Raw genomic sequence first — 18,791 nt, forward strand, 5'->3', positions numbered from 1 at the left:
CCCCTCAGTCACAATTTTGCCTATGAGTAAAATCTTTTCTTTGCACAAATAAGCACTGCGAGGTTTCTGGAATGATATTTTAACAGTTAATGTTAACATAATATTTGCCTTTGGTGTCTCCTCAACTGTAGTGCTAATTAATTGTGGGCGATAATTTATTGTTTATAGTTAATTGTGTGGTAATAATTAACTTTGGATGTGGCTCCCACAAGTGGGAACTGCAAACCCTAAATGATGCATGCAAGCTCTACGATTTGAGCTGCAGTGGTGGCAGCTGTGCCCCCATTCACTTTCTTGGATATTTGTGCTTGTGAAATGGGTCTAGCTCTGTGAGCGTATGTGAGTGCCACCAATGGCCATGGCTGCGGATGTGGAACATCCTTCCAACCGCAGGTGTCACTGGGTATGTGAACTTAGGAGCAGCAAACAAGCTAATAAACCCTCGTGTGCCACACTCAAGGCCATCAAGGCCACTGGAGTTGAAACCTTCACTCTGCAACGAGAGGTAATTAAAGGAACCAACGAACTCTATTTTTGCCAACAACTATATGAAACCAGTGGTTGATGAAGAAAGGGAAAGTGCAGAGGAAATTTGCTGTTATGTTGAATTGTAGTGTCATATTAATTTATTATTAAATTTGTGGTGTGTTTAATAAACAAAGGAAAAGTGAAATGAATGTGGAAACTCATCCCACAACCTCCACATTATGCTTTCAGTGCTCCACTTTTCGAGCTGCAGCAACGGCTGTTCCTCTGTCTACTTTCTTGGGTATTATGTGTGTTTAGGATGTATGTCTTTCTTTATCTATCTTTTCACTTTCTTCTTCTGGTTGCACCAAGTGTTCTCTTGCCTGAGGAAGGAGATTGATGCCTTGTCAGGAACTCGATTGACCTTATGTCAATCCACTCGACAATGCTGCCTATTACTGGCAAAATGACGCAAAAGTATTACTGCGTGCAATGCAGATCCTGCGAGCAGACAGCAACTTCTCAGAGGCCGTTGCGCTGGCCACTCTACGTAACTCCAAGCAGAGCCTGACACTGAAGCGCTCGGTCAAGCGCCGCCTCACATCGTCGAGAGCCGACCACGCCGGCACCGGTCACCGCAGCGTCTCATGGTGGCGGAGGACCAAATTCTCAATTGCCATGGTGAGTTTTTCGAGGAGTAATATTGCTCTAGCTGCAGCAACCTGGTTGTAGTTACGAGTACTGACACACTAATTTGATCCTAACATTGCCTTTGAAATGCTGGACCTAACGTCATTGACACTGTTGTGATGTCATGACACAGAGCAATGTTTGCCGATGTCATGTAGCATACACACTGAGTAGGATGATGTTGCTCCTAGACCCATTCATTGTGGCAGCATTTTCTGAAGTCTTCGATTCCTGTGCAGGATGATCCATTGGTGGGTCACTTGTCATAATCATCTGGTGCATTCTAATCTGCCAGTGAGTCACCACATAGTTGAGCTGCTTTAAAACTTCCTGCAAGTACAGAGAGACGGCGCCACAATGCGTCATATCAGAAGCAGCAAAAATTTTTCCTCTCTGTTAATTTCTGTCAAAGGTGTCACTTGTGCACTGCAGGAATGCCCTGTACAGCCGCACTGGATGAATAACGGCCATGGCTCACCCGTGACCTACGTTGCAGTGAACGTGTTGCAGAAAAAAAAAAAAGCAATAAGCAGGAGCGCTGCATGTATTTTTGTCTGGCTGGTAGCCACAGCTACAGCAGAAATAGAGCGAGAGACAGTGTGTCATGGTGTCATCACACATCTGTCTCTTGGGTACTGAAACCAAAATTGAGTTCGAGGAACAAGTCTTATTGTCAATTATTTAGAGCGTTCTGATAGTTGCCAGTATGTTTTCTAGGCTTTAGAGGTTCGGAGCCTTCATTTAATGCCAAAATTACAAGTTGAAAATGTCATGCCCAGTGCTACTGTAGCTTTCCTGCACACAATGACAGCACAGATGCTGTGAGTAAAAATCAAGTTTAGACGTAACCATTGACGTAAGAGTATGAGGTGTTTTCCAATTCATTCCCACACGGGAAGCTGTTACCCTGATTAAACAGGTTCTTGCTTCTTATTAGAATGCAGCCATGGTATGAGATTAATAGGCTGAGCAAGTTGGTGCGAATGCATTGATAAAAACTGCCTGACGAAACAGGACGCAAGGTAAGAAAGGAAACAGAGGAGACTTACTGCTGGGTTTATTAAAAAAGCGAAAAAACCTTATGTAGTGGGCAGTCAGACTTTCCTGCTACTATCACAGTTAAGGAGACGCAGGCGTATGTAAACGACAGCAGAATTCACATTATTGTGTTACATGTGTAGTATAAATAAGCTTATTGTCTGAAAGAAGAAGTCAAAGTTGGCCCTAAAGGGTGCGTTAGCCAACCTTGAAAGCCATCGAGCTGCCTTAGTAGCATGCCACTGTGAGCTGCAAGACTTTTTGTTCTCCCATCTCGCAGGCGATGCAGCGGGTCAAGCGGGGCCTGCTCGATGCCCTGTCGCACGTGGACCTGTGGCACAGCCACCTCAAGGACATCCAGGGCAACTTTGGCTCCGGGGTGGCCTCCTACTTCCTCTTCCTGCGTCGTCTGCTCGCCCTCAACTTCTGCATGGGTGTCCTTCTGGTTGGTGCACCTTCGACGCTTTTCACCTGGAGCGAGTTAATGCACTTCTGTGAAGAAAGACAACACAAGGGGTCACCGGAGCAGAATTTAGTGCCGCCGTTACAGGCAAACTGCAAAAAAGTTTCCGCTTCAGCAAAAATGGCTATAAACGATTAAATTTGATCATGAGGCACATCGTAGCGGGGAACTCCAGAGTAATTTTTACCACCTGGAGTTCTAGAACACATGCATCTGAATCTAAGTAGATGAGCATTTTTGCATCTCGCCCTCATCGAAATCCGGCTGCCGCAGCCGTAATTGAACTCATCCTCAGAGTAGTATTCACGTTTTAAAAGGTTGGCATAGAAAACACGGGCACTAGAGGAGCAAAAAATAACAAGACATCTATGGTCAAGTTCAATATTCCACCTGAAGTAACTATGTTGCGGCACATAGAGTTCTGGCCAACAGCCAAAGGAGGCTAACCTACATTTGTGTTTACAACAGCACAATTTGATTACAACAGCACAATTTTTTAAAGCCAGAACCACTTGAAACACACTGAATGCTATGATTCCAGTTCATTTGCTATTCATAGTGAACAAACACATATATGCAGTCTGTTCCGTATTTTAATCGACGTACTTGCCAAAGGCAGCGACTAATTTCCAAAACTTATGTAATGTTTGCTACGAATTGTAACTGAATTAAGAATCTTTGCATTTAGTGGGCTTCTAGTGCTATTGGATTTTAAAATTTGCATAATTCGTGGTCTTCAGTTTATTCCACCACTTTCTGTCCTGTCTTTTATGAGGCTTGGGGTAGTAATGCCTTGCACAGCTTGTGCAAATACGCGTGCAGGTTAGCCTCCCCTGACCAACACTGAGGGCTCTGCATACGATGCTACGTAGAGTCATCGCTTGTCTGGGTGGCATATTAAAACCTCACGTAAAAGCTTTGTGACCAGAAAAAAAAATTTTTGTCAAAGGGCTTTGCTTCATTAAAGGAAGGTATCTGAACTATCATATGTATCTGAGCTTGTCATAGAATTAAGTTAAACTCGTAAACGACAAACACTGCTAACCGAAAATGATTACAAATTGATCCATGAGTTTTAGAGCTATTAGCTGTAGACTCTGCCAGCAAATCCTAGTTGGGCAGGTATTGGGGCTTACTAGAACTGGTTCCTCCATCTGTTGCATTCTGTGGTAACTGCAAGACTGTCATACATGCTCATTCTATGAAAAATGGTGCTAACAACTCCAAAATATACTCGATGAAGCAGGTTCCTCAAAACGTCAAAAAAAGCACTTCTTTTTAACTATAAATGAACGGAGCTCATCTAATGTGTTTAATGACTTATAGAGTTCACCTAAAAGAGATCTTTTATTATTTATTTATTTGTTTATTTATAAGAGGGTAAGAGTTGCTTTCCTGTGACCTATCCTTTCAGATGGGTTTTGTGGTAGTGCCTCAGCTGATCTACGAGCGGGCCCCAACAGCTACGCAGTCGGACTACTCCACTTCTTTCGGTTACGAGGACCCATTCGTCAACATCTTCACCGGAGCGGTACGCCTTTTCTCCACTGCTTCATGATTTTTTCTTTTTTTACACGAAAATGTTCACTGCCAGGCTCCACCGAAAATCTGTCCCATGTATGTACATCACACAATGATCACGCAAATTCAAAAGTTGACAATACTTTGCTGTTTTGTGCCTTCCTAATCGTTAGGAAAGTAGGCATAGAATGGTTAGAAAGGCTTGCTTTATTAAAGGAATTGTGCTCTTGTTGGCATATATTTGTTGCAATAAGGATGTTTAGGTATCATTTGTTTTATCACTGAGTAATTCTGTAATAAACAAGGCTGATAGCCTGAACACTTACGAGGGTACTAGGGTAGTAAAGATGGTAGTGCTTGACCGTGTCCTGCGACCTAACTCAGTCGGCATCTATGGGTGACGGCGCTTTTTCAAAAGTGATCCCCGACAACCGTCCACCTCATCGTGGCAGCTCATGCAGTTCTCGCATGTCTGCTCACCTTTGAACGTGTGGTTGGGCACATGCATGCAATGCTGTTTTGCCACATACTCACATACTGCCATACTCACCATAATCACATACTGCCCCAGCTTACGACACTGCTGTGAGAAACGGTGCAGATGATTTCAGTGCGGTCGCGCAAATCTGGGCGACGCAGAAACGGAGTGGACGATGATCAATCGATAGCAAACCAGAAGTTGATGTGCAAGGGGAGGCTGTAGCGCTGGCCGACTAGCGAATGCATGGCCGTTGAACAAATAGTGCAGCAGGTTAACTGAGTGTGGGCTCATACCAAACTCCTATCCGAGTTTCAGCACTTCAATCTGTCCTATCAAGGCAATAATATGAACTTTATGAAGGCCCCTCACACCGCTTTCATAAAAATGTACAAAAAGGTGCGTGATTTTCTTTTTTTCAGGGATTAAAATTTTTATTGTAAGAATAGTTACATTCGCCACCAAGAGGTGCCACTTTAATGGAGCTTTCCAGAAATTCACGCACACCGTCAGCGGTGGCTGCAGAGGTGTATGGGGAAGTTGAATGCCAGCCACCACTGCCGCCGAAGACTCACCTGTTTGCCTTGCCTAAAATGTGCGAGGAGGCATGCACAGCCCAGCGCTCCCTCTTCCCACAATGCCTTGCGCTGCTCCCGCCGCTGGTGATAACTGGTGGCTAGGGGCAAGGCATCGTGGTAGAAGGAATCACCGGGCCACATGAGGCTGGCATACTGCAGGCGGGTCAAACAGCCGAGTCTCCGTACTGCCTTGTGGCTGCCGCTAGTCGTGCACACACATTTCTGGAAAGGTTCCGTGGCATCTGCAGTTTGTACAAGTGACATACAGTTCTGCATGCTACCTGTTGGTAGCAATTGTAGCTGTTCATGTGAGAAAATTTTTTATTAGAATTGCCTGTTATACTCTGGTGGTACCGGCGAGGCTTTTCTTTTATATTCTTTTAATAGCATCACAATATATTTGTTGTCATTGTTGTTCAAAAGCGTGTCCAATCTTTCTGACAATTTCTGAAAAATCTCAGTGTGCTACTTACTGTCTTTTCTTTTCAAAATGTTAAGGTGATAGCATTAAGGGCCCCATGTCACAGAAAATCCGGTGTTGTCATCCGGCGTTCGGTGCCGGGCGTCTTGTGAGCAAAACATCATTCCGAACCACGCTTACCAAACCACGCAGTGTAGCGCATACACGTTATCAAACTAATTGAATTTCTCAAAGTAAAATGCATCAGAAAAATCGAAAAGTGCAACTTGCACACAACCTACAGACGTTACAGCATTGGATTGTAATTTTAACATACGAGAAAACATAATTCTGTTACATGGAAACACGAACGCAAACTCGAATGCTCGGTTCCTTGCAATGCCGCCATCTAGATGTCACTCGCCTCTGCAGCAGCAGCACGGAGGCAAAGGAGGAGAAAAGAGAAAGAACCTTAAAGCTCACCTTTGTGCGTAGCATTCGCCACGAGCAATTCTCGGTAAGCATTACAGTTACATAAGCTGCAGTTGTCGGGAATCGTGACAAGCAGTCAGGGATCTTTGAGTGCTATTGCGTTCCAGTCTTAAAGGTGAAGCTTAAGCGTCCTCCAAATTTTTTACTTTTTACTTTGCCCTTTTTCCATTCTTTATTTTGTCACCCTGTATTTTCTGTGAGTAAATGAAAACAAACTAGACAATTTGATTTACTAGTAATTTGATCCTTGAGCGCTACGCCTCTCAAGAGGTGTATTGTTGGGTTCAGCCTTACGGCATGGAGCTGGCTTGTGTATTAACAGGTCAGGTAAATTAGCTGACATGTAGTCACTTAGCGGTTGCTTGACATTTAAAAAAAAATAAGAAGAAGGAACTTGGCAGACCAGTGTTGATCACACCCTGTCTCACACAAACGCGCAGGGCCGGTTTGCGGACACGGTGATGTACTACGGCCACTACAGCAACGAGACGGTGCGGTGGCCACCACGCAACCCCCTGTTGTACAACTTGCCACTAGCGTACTTCTTCACGGTGGCCGTGTGCCTGTTCGCCTGCCTAGTCACCTTAGCCTACAGGTTGTCGACACGGTTTCGTTCAGTTCTATTTTGACCGGCCCTTTTCGTTTGTGCGTGCATGTTGAGGGCACTCTAAAATGCATGTGTTGAGTGACAGTCAGTTTGTAATGACAACCACACCAGTGGAACAGTTGAGGCTTACTTAGGCACGGGGGTCAAGGTTCAACAGAAAACACATTACTGATACAGGTGAGTCGAAGTAGCGAATTCATGACAGGCAATCCACGCCGTAGGGGCACAGACACAAGCAACCACAGTGCTGCGTCTGTTTCTTCCTTCATTTCTGTCGTCTGTGTAATTTCTGTACTCATTGCCTACACCCCTGTTTATTTGCAGTTCTAATCGACTCTTTCTTTGTTTACTTCTGTTTAAATTAGTGTTGTTTCATGTGTTGAGGTGTTAAAATGGGTTCATAAAATGAAAGGGAGCGAGCATGAAGTGAAAGAGGCACTACCTAGGAGATAAGTTTGACCAGAAACACAGTGCTGACTTCGGTGAGTTGGAATGGCGAATTCGTGGTAGGCACACAGCACAAATAGGGCACGCGTAATTCTTTCCTTTATCCACTTTCTGTCTAGCAATGTCCAGAGTTTGTGTGCAATCAAGCTTGAGCAATTGTGGGGTTGGAAAATTTGTCATGCACTCGATTGAAGTGGAATGCTACAAAGGAAGACTGGCATGGGACCATGGAAGGTACATCCAGGGTGGAGCCAGGTTGCTAAATTATGCTTCTAAATCGCCGGAAAACCTGTCTTACTATAAGACGAGGCTCACTAATCCAGAAAAGACACAAAAACAAGAAAATTCATGGCAATGCCACAGTGTAGTTCCCTCACTGCCTCCTCACGACATCACAGATTTTAGAGTGGTTGTTAGGCTCTACTTACTTTTTTATCAGTAAGCAATGATTTAACTGTATTCTAAGGTATGTAAAGACTTTTTCCTGTAGATTTTTAGGACTTTTCCTGCACAGGAACTGCCCAAGCTTGCTAAAATAGTTTGAAATTTGGGACATCACACTGATGTACCAGCACAGCTATTTGCACACAAAATTGAAGAGCAGGTAACCAATGAGCAGCAGACGTACCACATTGAAGGCGATAACAAATTTAGTGAAAGGAAACATTTGGCACTACTTGTGGTCTCTTTTTCTTTTTTTCCTCATCTGGCAATATGTTACGTCCGCTGCTAGTAACAGATTACCAACAAGCCGAAATTGCTACTTTTGTGTAGTAACCATACCGGCCGAGTCTCAAATATTTCGTAAGCTTTCCGAATTTGGCCTCGTTCAATTATTTTACAAATGCTGCATCAAGTTTTATGAAAACTAAGTTGCGTTTGCAAGAATGCTTTAGAGCTGTTGAAGTAAATTGAGCTGCAGAAGATTGCACAAAAGGCACGCAAAAGGGAAATTGTGATTAAGGGGCTTTATTGTGATGATACCTGGTGCCGTCCTTTTGTAGCAGCGCAGACAGCATATACCAGACGAGCATACCTTCTTCGAGCAGGTTTATTCACGGAAGTTCTTGAAACAGGTTAAATTGGAATCAGCAGAGTCCCTGATATAAAGTCAATGATGTAGTAACAGTATAGTCAGTCTCTGCTATTATGCTCTGTGTGAATGTAATAATTATCCTGAATGAAGTGTTTATGTATTTAAAAAGAAGGCGGTGGGCCCACAGCAAACGTAAACGTGATGCCCCACCCTGTTTTCAGGTCTGTGAGATTTTTGTCGAATCTAAAGTTTACAGGTTTGTAGGTGTGCAAGTTTGGGAAGCAGGCAAAGTTGGCAAGAGCAAATTCACCGAAAAGGTTGCTTGCGTCTAAAGACAATTTGTTCATTGTTAGTATCTACCATTCCATGTTGTCTGTTGCCTGTGTGCTGTGTTTAAAGGTAAATCATTATCAATAACATGCATACGTACCCCTCGAAAGCTACATGCTCAAATCAATCTTCTGAAGTAGGGCTGCTATGCTGCCTGTTCCCCCTCAGTGTCACCTCAGCAGGATTTCACAAATTTCAAAGTTGACAGGTTGGTAGGTATGAGTAACAAACTCTTCTTCTCTCCAAGTAAAAGCAAACAGTGTTTTGGAAGACTGCTTACCCGCCTAAACTGATTAATTAAGGAGCACTCTTTAGTGTCTCTGTAAGCAGGGAACTTTGTGGCATTCTGCATTTGTGAAGTGCATGACTGCTTTTTCTTATCATGCAACCTTTGTCCACCTTACTATTTTTCTTACAAATCACGTGCTAAATAAATCTGCCCACTCTTGCTTGTTCTAAAAGCAGATTTAGAGCAAGCCAGAGTTATGTAATGATTCAAATGGGCAGTATGACACAATTGGATAAAAAAAAATATTAAGCAGGAAAACAGATGAGGCGCGTACGGTACTTTGAGGTGAACAAGTGTTATTCAAGGTGACAAACTTCAAAGTCAAACATTTGAGGTGCCCGGCAGGGTGACTACAGGCTAGTAGTTGGAGAACACTCTATTCTGGCAAGCAAAAATGCATGCTTTTGCAATCTGAAACAATCACAAAATTTTGTCAACCTAGTTTCCAATTGGCGCCACCATTAGTGGTGTGAAATTCTTTTGAAAACACAGAGTGGTGCAGTCACATAGAGAGAGCATTTTTGGCTCTATAGCTACAATAATGCCAGCTATCAAAATACAAAGAATTAGTCCCTCAATGACACCGTACAAAGGAATTGAGCAAGTTTGACTCAACTTGCGAGGATGCAATCCAGCGTTGTCGGGATACATTTCGCTTTTGGTTTGCACATTCGTAGTGAGCAATCATTTGAGTAGGACAACACTTTGTGTCCACCTGACCGCAATGCAGCGAGGAGATAAAAACATTTGTCCAGAATTGTGGTGCAGCAATAACGACACAGGAGGACAGGTGCAATTCCATCTGCATATTCACGTCGTTTCTATTACCCAAGTTCTTGTTGCTGCTGCACCACGATGGACATTTTTTCATAATTTGCATGTGCACTCCTCTGCACTGCACATTTGCCGAACCAATGCTGGCACTGGTCATCGTTTAAGAGAAGACGAAAGAGCTAGCTGCACGCACTGGGGCTTGTCTCTTGCACATGATTTCATCACGAGAGACGAATCTACATTTTCCATGTCACAATACAAGCAAACTGTGCTCGTACACAGTGTTTTCAGAAATGACTAGAGCCGCCGTTACTTGGGCAAACTGTCTTGCGGGAAAGCTAGTTTCGTAATTACGAAAAGGGTCTATTCTGTTCAAAAACGTGCACCGACTTGGCCTGCAACATGTCTTATTGAGATAAGAAGAGAGCCGCAGGAGTTGCAGCCAAGGGGATTGCAAAGCGATGGTCGCTTTCTGAAGTGCTTGTGTTGTGTTGCCGTCTGCTGACAGATGCATGTGGAATGGCGCAGTGGGGTTTCTGTGACTGTCTTGTTTGTGTGATCGTCTTTTCTTGTCTTCTTCTCTCCTGCCTCAGCCACGGATGGTTGCCTGTAAGTTTTTCCTCTCTCTGCTGTTTCCGTGGCCCTTCGTTTTTATAAAGTAGCTTTCTGAAAAAAACTTTAGAAAGAAATGCTGCCATGACTTGCATGACCTAATAAATTATGATAATGATTAGAAGAAAGATAAGATAAAAACAGCATGTGGACTTGAAAGGATTTAAAAAATTGGAAGATTAAAAGCTAATAAATTATAAAAAAAAAATATTTCATCTGTGTACGTGCCATTGCAGTCACATGAATGATTGTAACAATAGCTGATCTTCATCGCGATTTACATGAATGTTTACATGCAGCTTGGGTCTTTGAATTATGAGTAGTGCTGCTTGTCATGTTTTGTGTTTCTGTTGCACATATATTTTATGCCTGGGCAACAGAATCTCTTATAAGAGCCTCCATGTCACTACGGTTAAGAAATGAATCCTTATGTTTAAGAACTTCCTGTTTGTGTCAATATAAAATTTTGATGTTTTCCATAAGCTTATTCCTACGATGTTTATGTTTAGCCAGTAAATTTCTCACCAAATTCCTACTTGCTTGAGTAACATAAAAGTTTAGGCTTAGTTTGTAACTGCAATTGACGCCATATTTTAACATTAAATCAACAACTAATAACTACAAGCATGGGCACTGATGTTACATTCAAGAAATGACACGAGCAGTACAGTGGAATCTCGATAGTTCAACATCTCTTAATTCTAATTGACGGATAATTTAGCTGCTCTGTTGGTCCCCAAGAAAGTCGCCTATGTATTTTAATAAGAAAAATTCCGGTGAATTTAAACTCTAAAAGCCACGCCACAGTTATTTCGAACAAAATCTCCCACGCCCATGCACCGCTTATCGGACAAACCCGAGCCAAAGGTGAAGGTTCAATGCATCTCTGGTTGCTATAATGTCCCGTGGTGTAAAAATGACTAGGAAAGACGCACGGGAAGCCGAGACAATGCCAGAGCGTGCTTGATCATGCTCACCTATGTGCACTCACCTCCTCGTGCAGTCAACTGTCAAGTCACAAATGGCAGCTTATTGTTAAACTTGACATGAAAAGCGCATAATCAGAATCATCGGAGAGAATTCTGCAAGTATATGTACTAACCTTTTTTGTCAAACACTTTCAAAACATGATAAAGAAGCTTGAAAAGAAGTTTAGGACCATGCAACGAGCGATAGAACAAAAAAATGATAGGCCGAATGTTCAGAGACGGAAAGACTGCGATGTGGGTTAGAGAGCAAACAGGTGTAGCTGGTATTCTGGTTGTGTGCAAGCATTGGTGGCATTTGGCTAGTCCTGCATTGCATAAAGTAGACAACCAGTAATCCATTGGAGTAACAGAACGGTTTCAATGGTTGGAAACTCAGTCAAGAATGGCAGGAGGTTATGGTGGTGTGATGAAATTACCACAGGGACTCTGTGGGCCACACAGCTCCATTTGACAGGCTGAAAGGGTTCAAGGCCGACAAGGCTCGGCTGGCTTATCTTATTGATAATGCGGCCAGAGTGTTGCTATGACCACTGAGGAAGCGCAATAAGAAATGGCATCGGTGAAGGCATCGGAAATTCCTTGTTAAGAAACGGCATCATAAATTTCTTGTCTCTGCTAATGCAGTGCGCGGATCCACAAGCTTAGAAATGCAAAGCACAGCGAATAAACAAACTGACGGCGCTCCACGCAGACTTGAACATGCATGTTACACATACTAGTTCTGCAGAAACCCGCAAGGTGGAGAGAAGTACATGAATAAAGGGAAAATCAGACATCCACCCGTTCGTAGCAATTGCTACAAAAGAAACCCATACGGGTTCCTCGAATGAAAACCCTCATAGTTGTAGAAAAATTCGTCCTGGTCTGGGACTCAAACCCGGGACCACCGCTTTTCCGGGGCAGCCGCTCTACCATCTGAGCTAACCAGGCGGTTAGCAGATGGCAGGGCGAAGTCGAATTTGTCGACAACACGAAGCAAAGGCAAGAGTTTGACGTAGTAGTTCTGCGGAAACCCACAAGGTGGAGAGAAGTAATGAATAAAGGGAAAATCAGACGAGGGAATTTCATTCGAGGAACCCGTATGGGTTTCCTTTGTAGCAATTGCTACGAACGGGTGGATGTCTGATTTTCCCTCGTCTGATTTTCCCTTTATTCATTACTTCTCTCCACCTTGCGGGTTTCCGCAGAACTACTACGTCAAACTCTTGCCTTTGCTTCGTGTTGTCGACAAATTCGACTTCGCCCTGCCATCTGCTAGCCGCCTGGTTAGCTCAGATGGTAGAGCGGCTGCCCCGGAAAGGCGGTGGTCCCGGGTTCGAGTCCTGGACCAGGACGAATTTTTCTAGTACAACTATGAGGCTTTTCATTCGAGGAACCCGTATGGGTTTCCTTTGTAGCAATTGCTACGAACGGGTGGATGTCTGATTTTCCATTCATGCATGTTACAGAGGCCACATGTACATTCTCGCGCTTATCACGCTTCATCAGGGGTCAGAGCAGTGGCGTAGAAATGGGGGGAGGGGGGGGGGGGCATCGGGCGGCCATGGGCCCCAGGTGCCAGTTGAGGGGAAGGGGGGAGGTGTCACATATGTCTGAAGACCCCCTCTTTCCGCCGCTTGACTGGGCATAAATGGTAAAGAATGCTCCGCAGCAGCCCAAGCTCATGTACCTAATATACCAGATGTGTAGTGCTGCAGAATTGCGGGCTGCAGCTTTATCAACATCCTATGAAATAATTGCACGAATGTGCAGGCTAAAAAAATTTAATTTGCTAAGTGGTCGCTAAACTACTCGCCTTAGCGGAATGTTTCATGTGCGGTTTCGTGTGCGTTTCATGCGTGGTATCCAAAGCGGCTGTGCTGGTCCCCCCCTCCTCTGCCCAAAAATTTTAAATATCCTCACCTTCCTAAATACAACCGGGGGCGGGGAGGGCAGGAGACCTATGGGCCCCAAGTTCCAGACAGCCTAGATACGCCACTGAGTCAGAGCGACTATCTGCCCACATTATCAATGAGATTGCAGCCGGCCATGAATGGTGCATGATAAAAATTACGTAGAATCAAGCAGAATTGGGTACAAACTACTGGTCCTATCAATTTTTGGCAATATCGCAGCTGCTCAGCAAAGTATGTTAACGTTTGAGTGGTGACTTTTTCCCAACATTTTTGCAGTCGATATTTCGAGATGTTCGGAATACAGAACAAAATAATTTCAAGATAAGAGGTGTAAAATACATGGAGTTGACACTGAGCCGAGAAAAAATTTTGACTTAATTGGTATTTCAAGATATCGGAGTTCAATTTAATGAGGGTTTGCTGTATTTCTGCACGTATGCACACATCTTTTCCTACCAGCTTCACTGCATTATTCTGTGTATAAGTGATGTCATCATCAACAGACGTAATGTAATGTTCACAGTGTTGCACTGTCAGGGCACAGGCCTTCACGGAGTTACAGAAGCAGCAGCCTTTTACTTTAGTCCAACTATTGGTCTTTTACTTTTTTTTCTATAACGAGTGGATGCTGAGCAAAGTGACGTGAACATATGCATTTGTTGAATTAGTTGGCCGCTGGCATGCCAAAACTTTGGCAACATCGCTTCTAGCCGAGGCACTGTTTGTGCTGATGTTTGTGTCGTGCTTCGCACTGTGCAGCCTGACCCGGTCGTACAAGCAAAACTACATCGAGACGTCGATAGGCGTAAAGGACGTGTACTGTGCCAAAGTGTTCTCAGCGTGGGACTTCAGCATCGCATCCCGTGAGGCGGCCATGCTCAAGTCGCGCAGCATCTACAACGAACTCAAGGTGAGCCCTCGCAGCTAGTTGGGCATGCAAATTGCGTTTTTTAACCATACATTGAAGATCTCAAAGCCAAGCGCATTAAGAGCAAGCCTCATTTCAGGCATTCCCTATTCAGATACACGTAAGATGCAGAAGCACTGTCATTTGGCCGTCTCTTAGTGAAAGGCATTCTGCATTCGAGGACTAGAAAAGGCATACATGAATATCTTGTGAAATATCTATAAAGATTTCACAACTACCTTAGCTCTTCATAAGAAAATCAGTACAATATCGATAAACAAGGGTGTCGGGCGAAGAGACGCGATCTTCCTAATACTACAATTCACCGCGTTCTTGGAATAAGTGTTCAATCTGTTAGACTGGTAAGGATCTGTTGTAAGGATCAACGGGGAACTTCTCAGCAACCTGAGGTTTGCAGATGGCGTGCAAATAAATGGCGGCATTATGAATGAGGGAGTGATCGATGTAGGGATTGCATTCATCTATTTCGGTGCAGTGCCACAGTGCAGTCCATTTTAAGCATAAGGGTGGCGTTGCGTTATAATTTCTCTTGAGCTTCACACACGCAAGCCGCCACTTTTCCTTCCTCTCTCCTACTGGAGTGCTGTACGGTGGCAGGACCATAAAACACTTGCTGTCCGCCCCCAAGGGGACCAGGTGCTCACCTGATGGACCTCTTTGGGCGGGAACTCGCATTCCCTTTCTTCTGGCAGCTCAAGCCAACCGCGGGAGAGATGGTGTGGGGAAAGGCTGCTGAACGGTGAAATGGTGCATTCTGAATTCCGATTCTCCCGGTCACCCCTTTTGCTGGCTGGTCTTGCCAAACGTTCTCAACCCAAGCCAAGTCCGCACCTTTTCGCTGCTCTTGTTCTGGAGGCTATGCCAAAGAGTGTGCATGGTTATACTGTGCCGGGTCACCCTTGGAGGCTATCGAGCTGAAGGAATATTGCCCTGGTAGCACAGCTGGAGCCACTCTACCATATAGCAGCATGATGCAGCGTTTTCTAATAGTACTTCTGTGTCACTCTTGAACTTTGTCTCACCCTTGAAATCCATTAAATGCCTTCCTTGTACTCTGGACCTTCTCCTTGCGGCGTGCTTGGCTTGTTCCTAGTGGAGACCGAATGGGCATCCACTTTGTGCACACGAAATACACGCGGCGGACCCGATCGTCTTGCAGAGGGCTCGGATCCTTGGACCTGTGCGGTGGTCTGGGTGACTCCCAGTGGAGCACCATGTGATAGAGACACCAATGGGAGTAGCTAACCATCTGGTTGACATTAACCTCTTTGCTTCCACCAGTTCGGTGCTCCGCTGCACCTGGTGTTCTATGCATTTTCATGCTTCGTTCACTGTGTTCTGTACTGTGAGAAAATTGCTATAAATTCTGCAACATACACTGCATTAACAAAATGCCTGTGTTGTTTTATTTACAGAAGGCTTTCACGTCATATGCAGTAAAGAAAGTATAAAGTAAATATAAAGAAGTTTAAAATGTGCACGAATGCAAAGTGTAACTTTGCATTTCTTGCACTTGGAATGCCTCTTGGATTGTTGACTTGGCCCTTAACAGCTAAGTACAGCCTCAAAGGGTTCTGCTAGACATAGTTTGGTGGTATGTACTGAAAAAGATAAGCCTACTCGAAAGACTGTACTATTTTCTTTGAGTTCTGTGCTCTAGTTGCAACGGCTGCAACAGAGCAGAGTCTGGCGCACGGAAAGCTTTCAGTCGTCTTGATATCAGCTCTTGGTGAAAGCGTGGACAAGTATGTTCATGTAGTTTGCAAAAACACAAAACAATGGGAAAACAGCCTGCAATTTGCTGCCATCTGCGAAAACTCGTCAGAACATCCGGTCTAAAGGCAGCCGGCGCAGCACCAGACACCTGCACTTTGACCTCCTCCGACTTGGCCGGCTCAATGCCAACTGCGAAAGTGAATGGGTTAAAAAAAAACTAAATTGAATTGAGAAGGCCTTGTAATGCATAGGGTAGATAACCGTTGCTCTATTAGAGGTATAGAATGGGTGCCAAGGGAAAGAGAAGCGCAGTAGAGGATGACAGGGAACTAGGTGGTGGGGCAAAATTAACAACTTTGCTGGCATAGGATGAGATCAGCTGATGTAAGACAGGCGTAATTGAAGATCGCTGGGTGAGGTCTTCTTCCTGCAGTGGACACGAAAATAGGCTGATGATGGTAACAATTATTATGACCAGTTGATGTGGATTAGATTTGTTGGAATTAACAGAAAATTATAGATTCTAGGTAGTCTTGGGAGCAGAGTAGTGCTTAGAATTTTTTTTATTTTAGCAGGAACTGTAAAATGTCAGAAAACTTTGAAAACATTGTGCAGCCAAGCTGACAGCTTTGTAACTGTGCAATAGAAACAGGCGTTGCAGTTTTGTAAACAGAATTTGCTGGAGAGCCCAAAGTGAAGGAAATAGATATGTAATACATTGCTGTCGAATGTACCAATAATTTTTGAACAAGACTTCTGTGGAACTAATGTAAATAATGTAACAACTTCATGTCAACTAAACGCTTTTGCATGATTGTATACATTAAGCTAGTTGTATGTAATTTCATTTACCACATAATCGAGCCTTCATTTCACAGAGATTTCAATGCGTGTATTGGATCTGCCTTCATTATTATTATTATTATTATTATTATTGGTAGTAGTAGTAGTAGTAGTAGTAGTAGTAGTAGTAGTAGTAGTAGTAGTGCTAGTAATGGTGGTGGTAGTAGTAGTATAATTAATGCAACGGCACTGCAACCATTCGTAATGCATAACTCCAATAGGTTACCCATAACCCATATGATGCAGCTATAGGGAATTCTCAAGTCTGTTCTACAGACTCGCATAGTATTTGAGTGCACCAACCGCTCTGCCTCCCCGACGTCCGCATCGTGCCAACATTGTCGACCGTGCCCGTGCAGGAGCTGCTGTCAATGGAGCGGCGGGCTGTGGAGGCGCCACCCACGTGGGGTGTCAGGATAGGCAAGTTCCTGGCCCGCGTTACTGTCAACCTGGTCATCCTGGCCATCATGGCGGGCTCTGGCACGCTCGTGTATCACCTGCTGTCCAAGAAATCTCTTGAGGTATGGCAGGAGGGCCGTCGTCTGATACGGTGGTGGCTGTCAATAGGGACTCGCCCAGTCCATTCACGGCGGCACTGTGGAGTGTGGCCATTGGAATAGCTCCACAGTTGGCACATCCGTCCGTTCATCCATGTGTGCATGCGTGTGCACTGGGTGTTTTACATCTTTTTAATCAAATATATAAGCTAGAGCGGTGCTTTGTTTGCAAATGGGACCGACAGCGTGTCGTACGTGGCCATTTTGAGTTACTCGGAATACTTCTTGCATTGAGTTTGGTTAGCTAATTAGCAAAGTTCTATTATGCAAGGTCTCAAGTATTTGTTTTAGGACATGAATGGTATTTAAGAATGTTGTAGATTGTTTAGAAGCACCCAATAAAGTTGTCTCCATGAGGGTACTGAGGGAAGAGGGTTCTGAGAAAGGTTCTGAATAAAGTTAGCGAAATGCAGAAAAAGAATACGACATTACCAAGCACTTGCACAACTGGATTGCAGCCGCTGTCAGTCACGTTTCCAAGGAGCAATGTCCGCACGCCTGTCACACAAAAAGCAGTCGGCTCCAGACCCTGGCTTTCAGTGTAACGTAGGTAGCCTTGTCAGTGTCTTTATTGTGAGAGTAGAAACCTGCTACGATCCTAAGCGGTAAGCACTAGGCCAGCATTGAGAGTGCATCAAAACTATCTCATCAAACTGTTATGACGGGTACATGGCCTTTCTTTTTTACATGATTGATAGCAGCACTGCAGTTATCTTTGCAAGCAAGTAGTGACACAATTTCGGTTTCATATTTTGCTGGCGTTTTTAAAGCCCAGAAAAAAATATGCGTAAAAGATAGCCTTACGGAAAAACAATTTCACTGCTTGCTTCTCAATACGCTCTATGACATTTCGAAATATGATGTGTGTTACTGTTAGGAGACTGCGCTGCAAAGGTTAATGGGACCCCAATAGGAACACAAACAGGCATGAGAAAGCACTTTATCATTTAGGTATACTTGTGTTTTTGCTGTTGCCTCATTAACCTTTGCAGTGTTGTGACCCAATAATGCCATTTCAACTAGCCCCAACAAGAGCCTCCAATTTATTCCCCAAGGTGAATATTTAGAAACTTGCATCATCGAACCTATCCGATTAGCTAACCAGACACGCTACAAACGGTATTCTGAGTAGCTAAAATCAGCCAAAGACGGTGTGTCGTTGGTCAAATACCGGGTGCACGAGGTATTTGGGTACAGAATAATAACTTCCAGAATAGCAACCATATTCAGTCAAGAATCAGAATTACTCTCAAATTTTTTTTACATTGCTTCCTTTACTGCTCTTTTCCAAGGCTGTTGAATAAAACAGTCTTTGGCCTCAATCACTCATTAAATTTGACTTGGATGGCGGCTACATGCCCGGATCACATAGTTTGAGTTAATGGTGGACAGTGCTTCCACAACAGCAGATTTTGGCTAGTTTTTAAAATTGCATGGCTGCAGGTTGGTCTCCTTCTGAGTGAGACCACTCATACATAGCAGCGTAGCAGGTGTATATTGTGAACTGAGCAAGCCACATTGAGAGGGTGACTTGGCTGCAGACATGCACAGCCTTGATTCACGCAGTCCCGGCTGGAGTGAGCTGATCGATTACTTAGGAGTGGTGCGTACTGGAATCATGCGCACAAAGATTGGCTGTT

The 18,791-nt window shown here is 44.1% G+C and overlaps 1 protein-coding gene across 2 annotated transcripts in view; it reads left to right on the forward strand.

Moving 5' to 3' along the window:
* The window catches only part of LOC142590407 (transmembrane channel-like protein 6), a 69,830-nt gene that overhangs the window by 19,001 nt on the left and 32,038 nt on the right, over nt 1–18,791 (forward strand). For both annotated transcript variants that reach the window (XM_075702491.1, XM_075702492.1), the window contains exons 5-10: nt 967–1,149; nt 2,477–2,641; nt 4,074–4,190; nt 6,569–6,723; nt 13,867–14,017; nt 16,954–17,115. In XM_075702491.1, the coding sequence (XP_075558606.1) occupies nt 967–1,149; nt 2,477–2,641; nt 4,074–4,190; nt 6,569–6,723; nt 13,867–14,017; nt 16,954–17,115 (933 nt within the window). The remainder of the gene's footprint in view (nt 1–966; nt 1,150–2,476; nt 2,642–4,073; nt 4,191–6,568; nt 6,724–13,866; nt 14,018–16,953; nt 17,116–18,791) is intronic.

Source organism: Dermacentor variabilis, chromosome 8, assembly GCF_050947875.1.
Source record: "Dermacentor variabilis isolate Ectoservices chromosome 8, ASM5094787v1, whole genome shotgun sequence".
Classification (NCBI taxonomy): Eukaryota; Metazoa; Arthropoda; class Arachnida; order Ixodida; family Ixodidae; genus Dermacentor; species Dermacentor variabilis.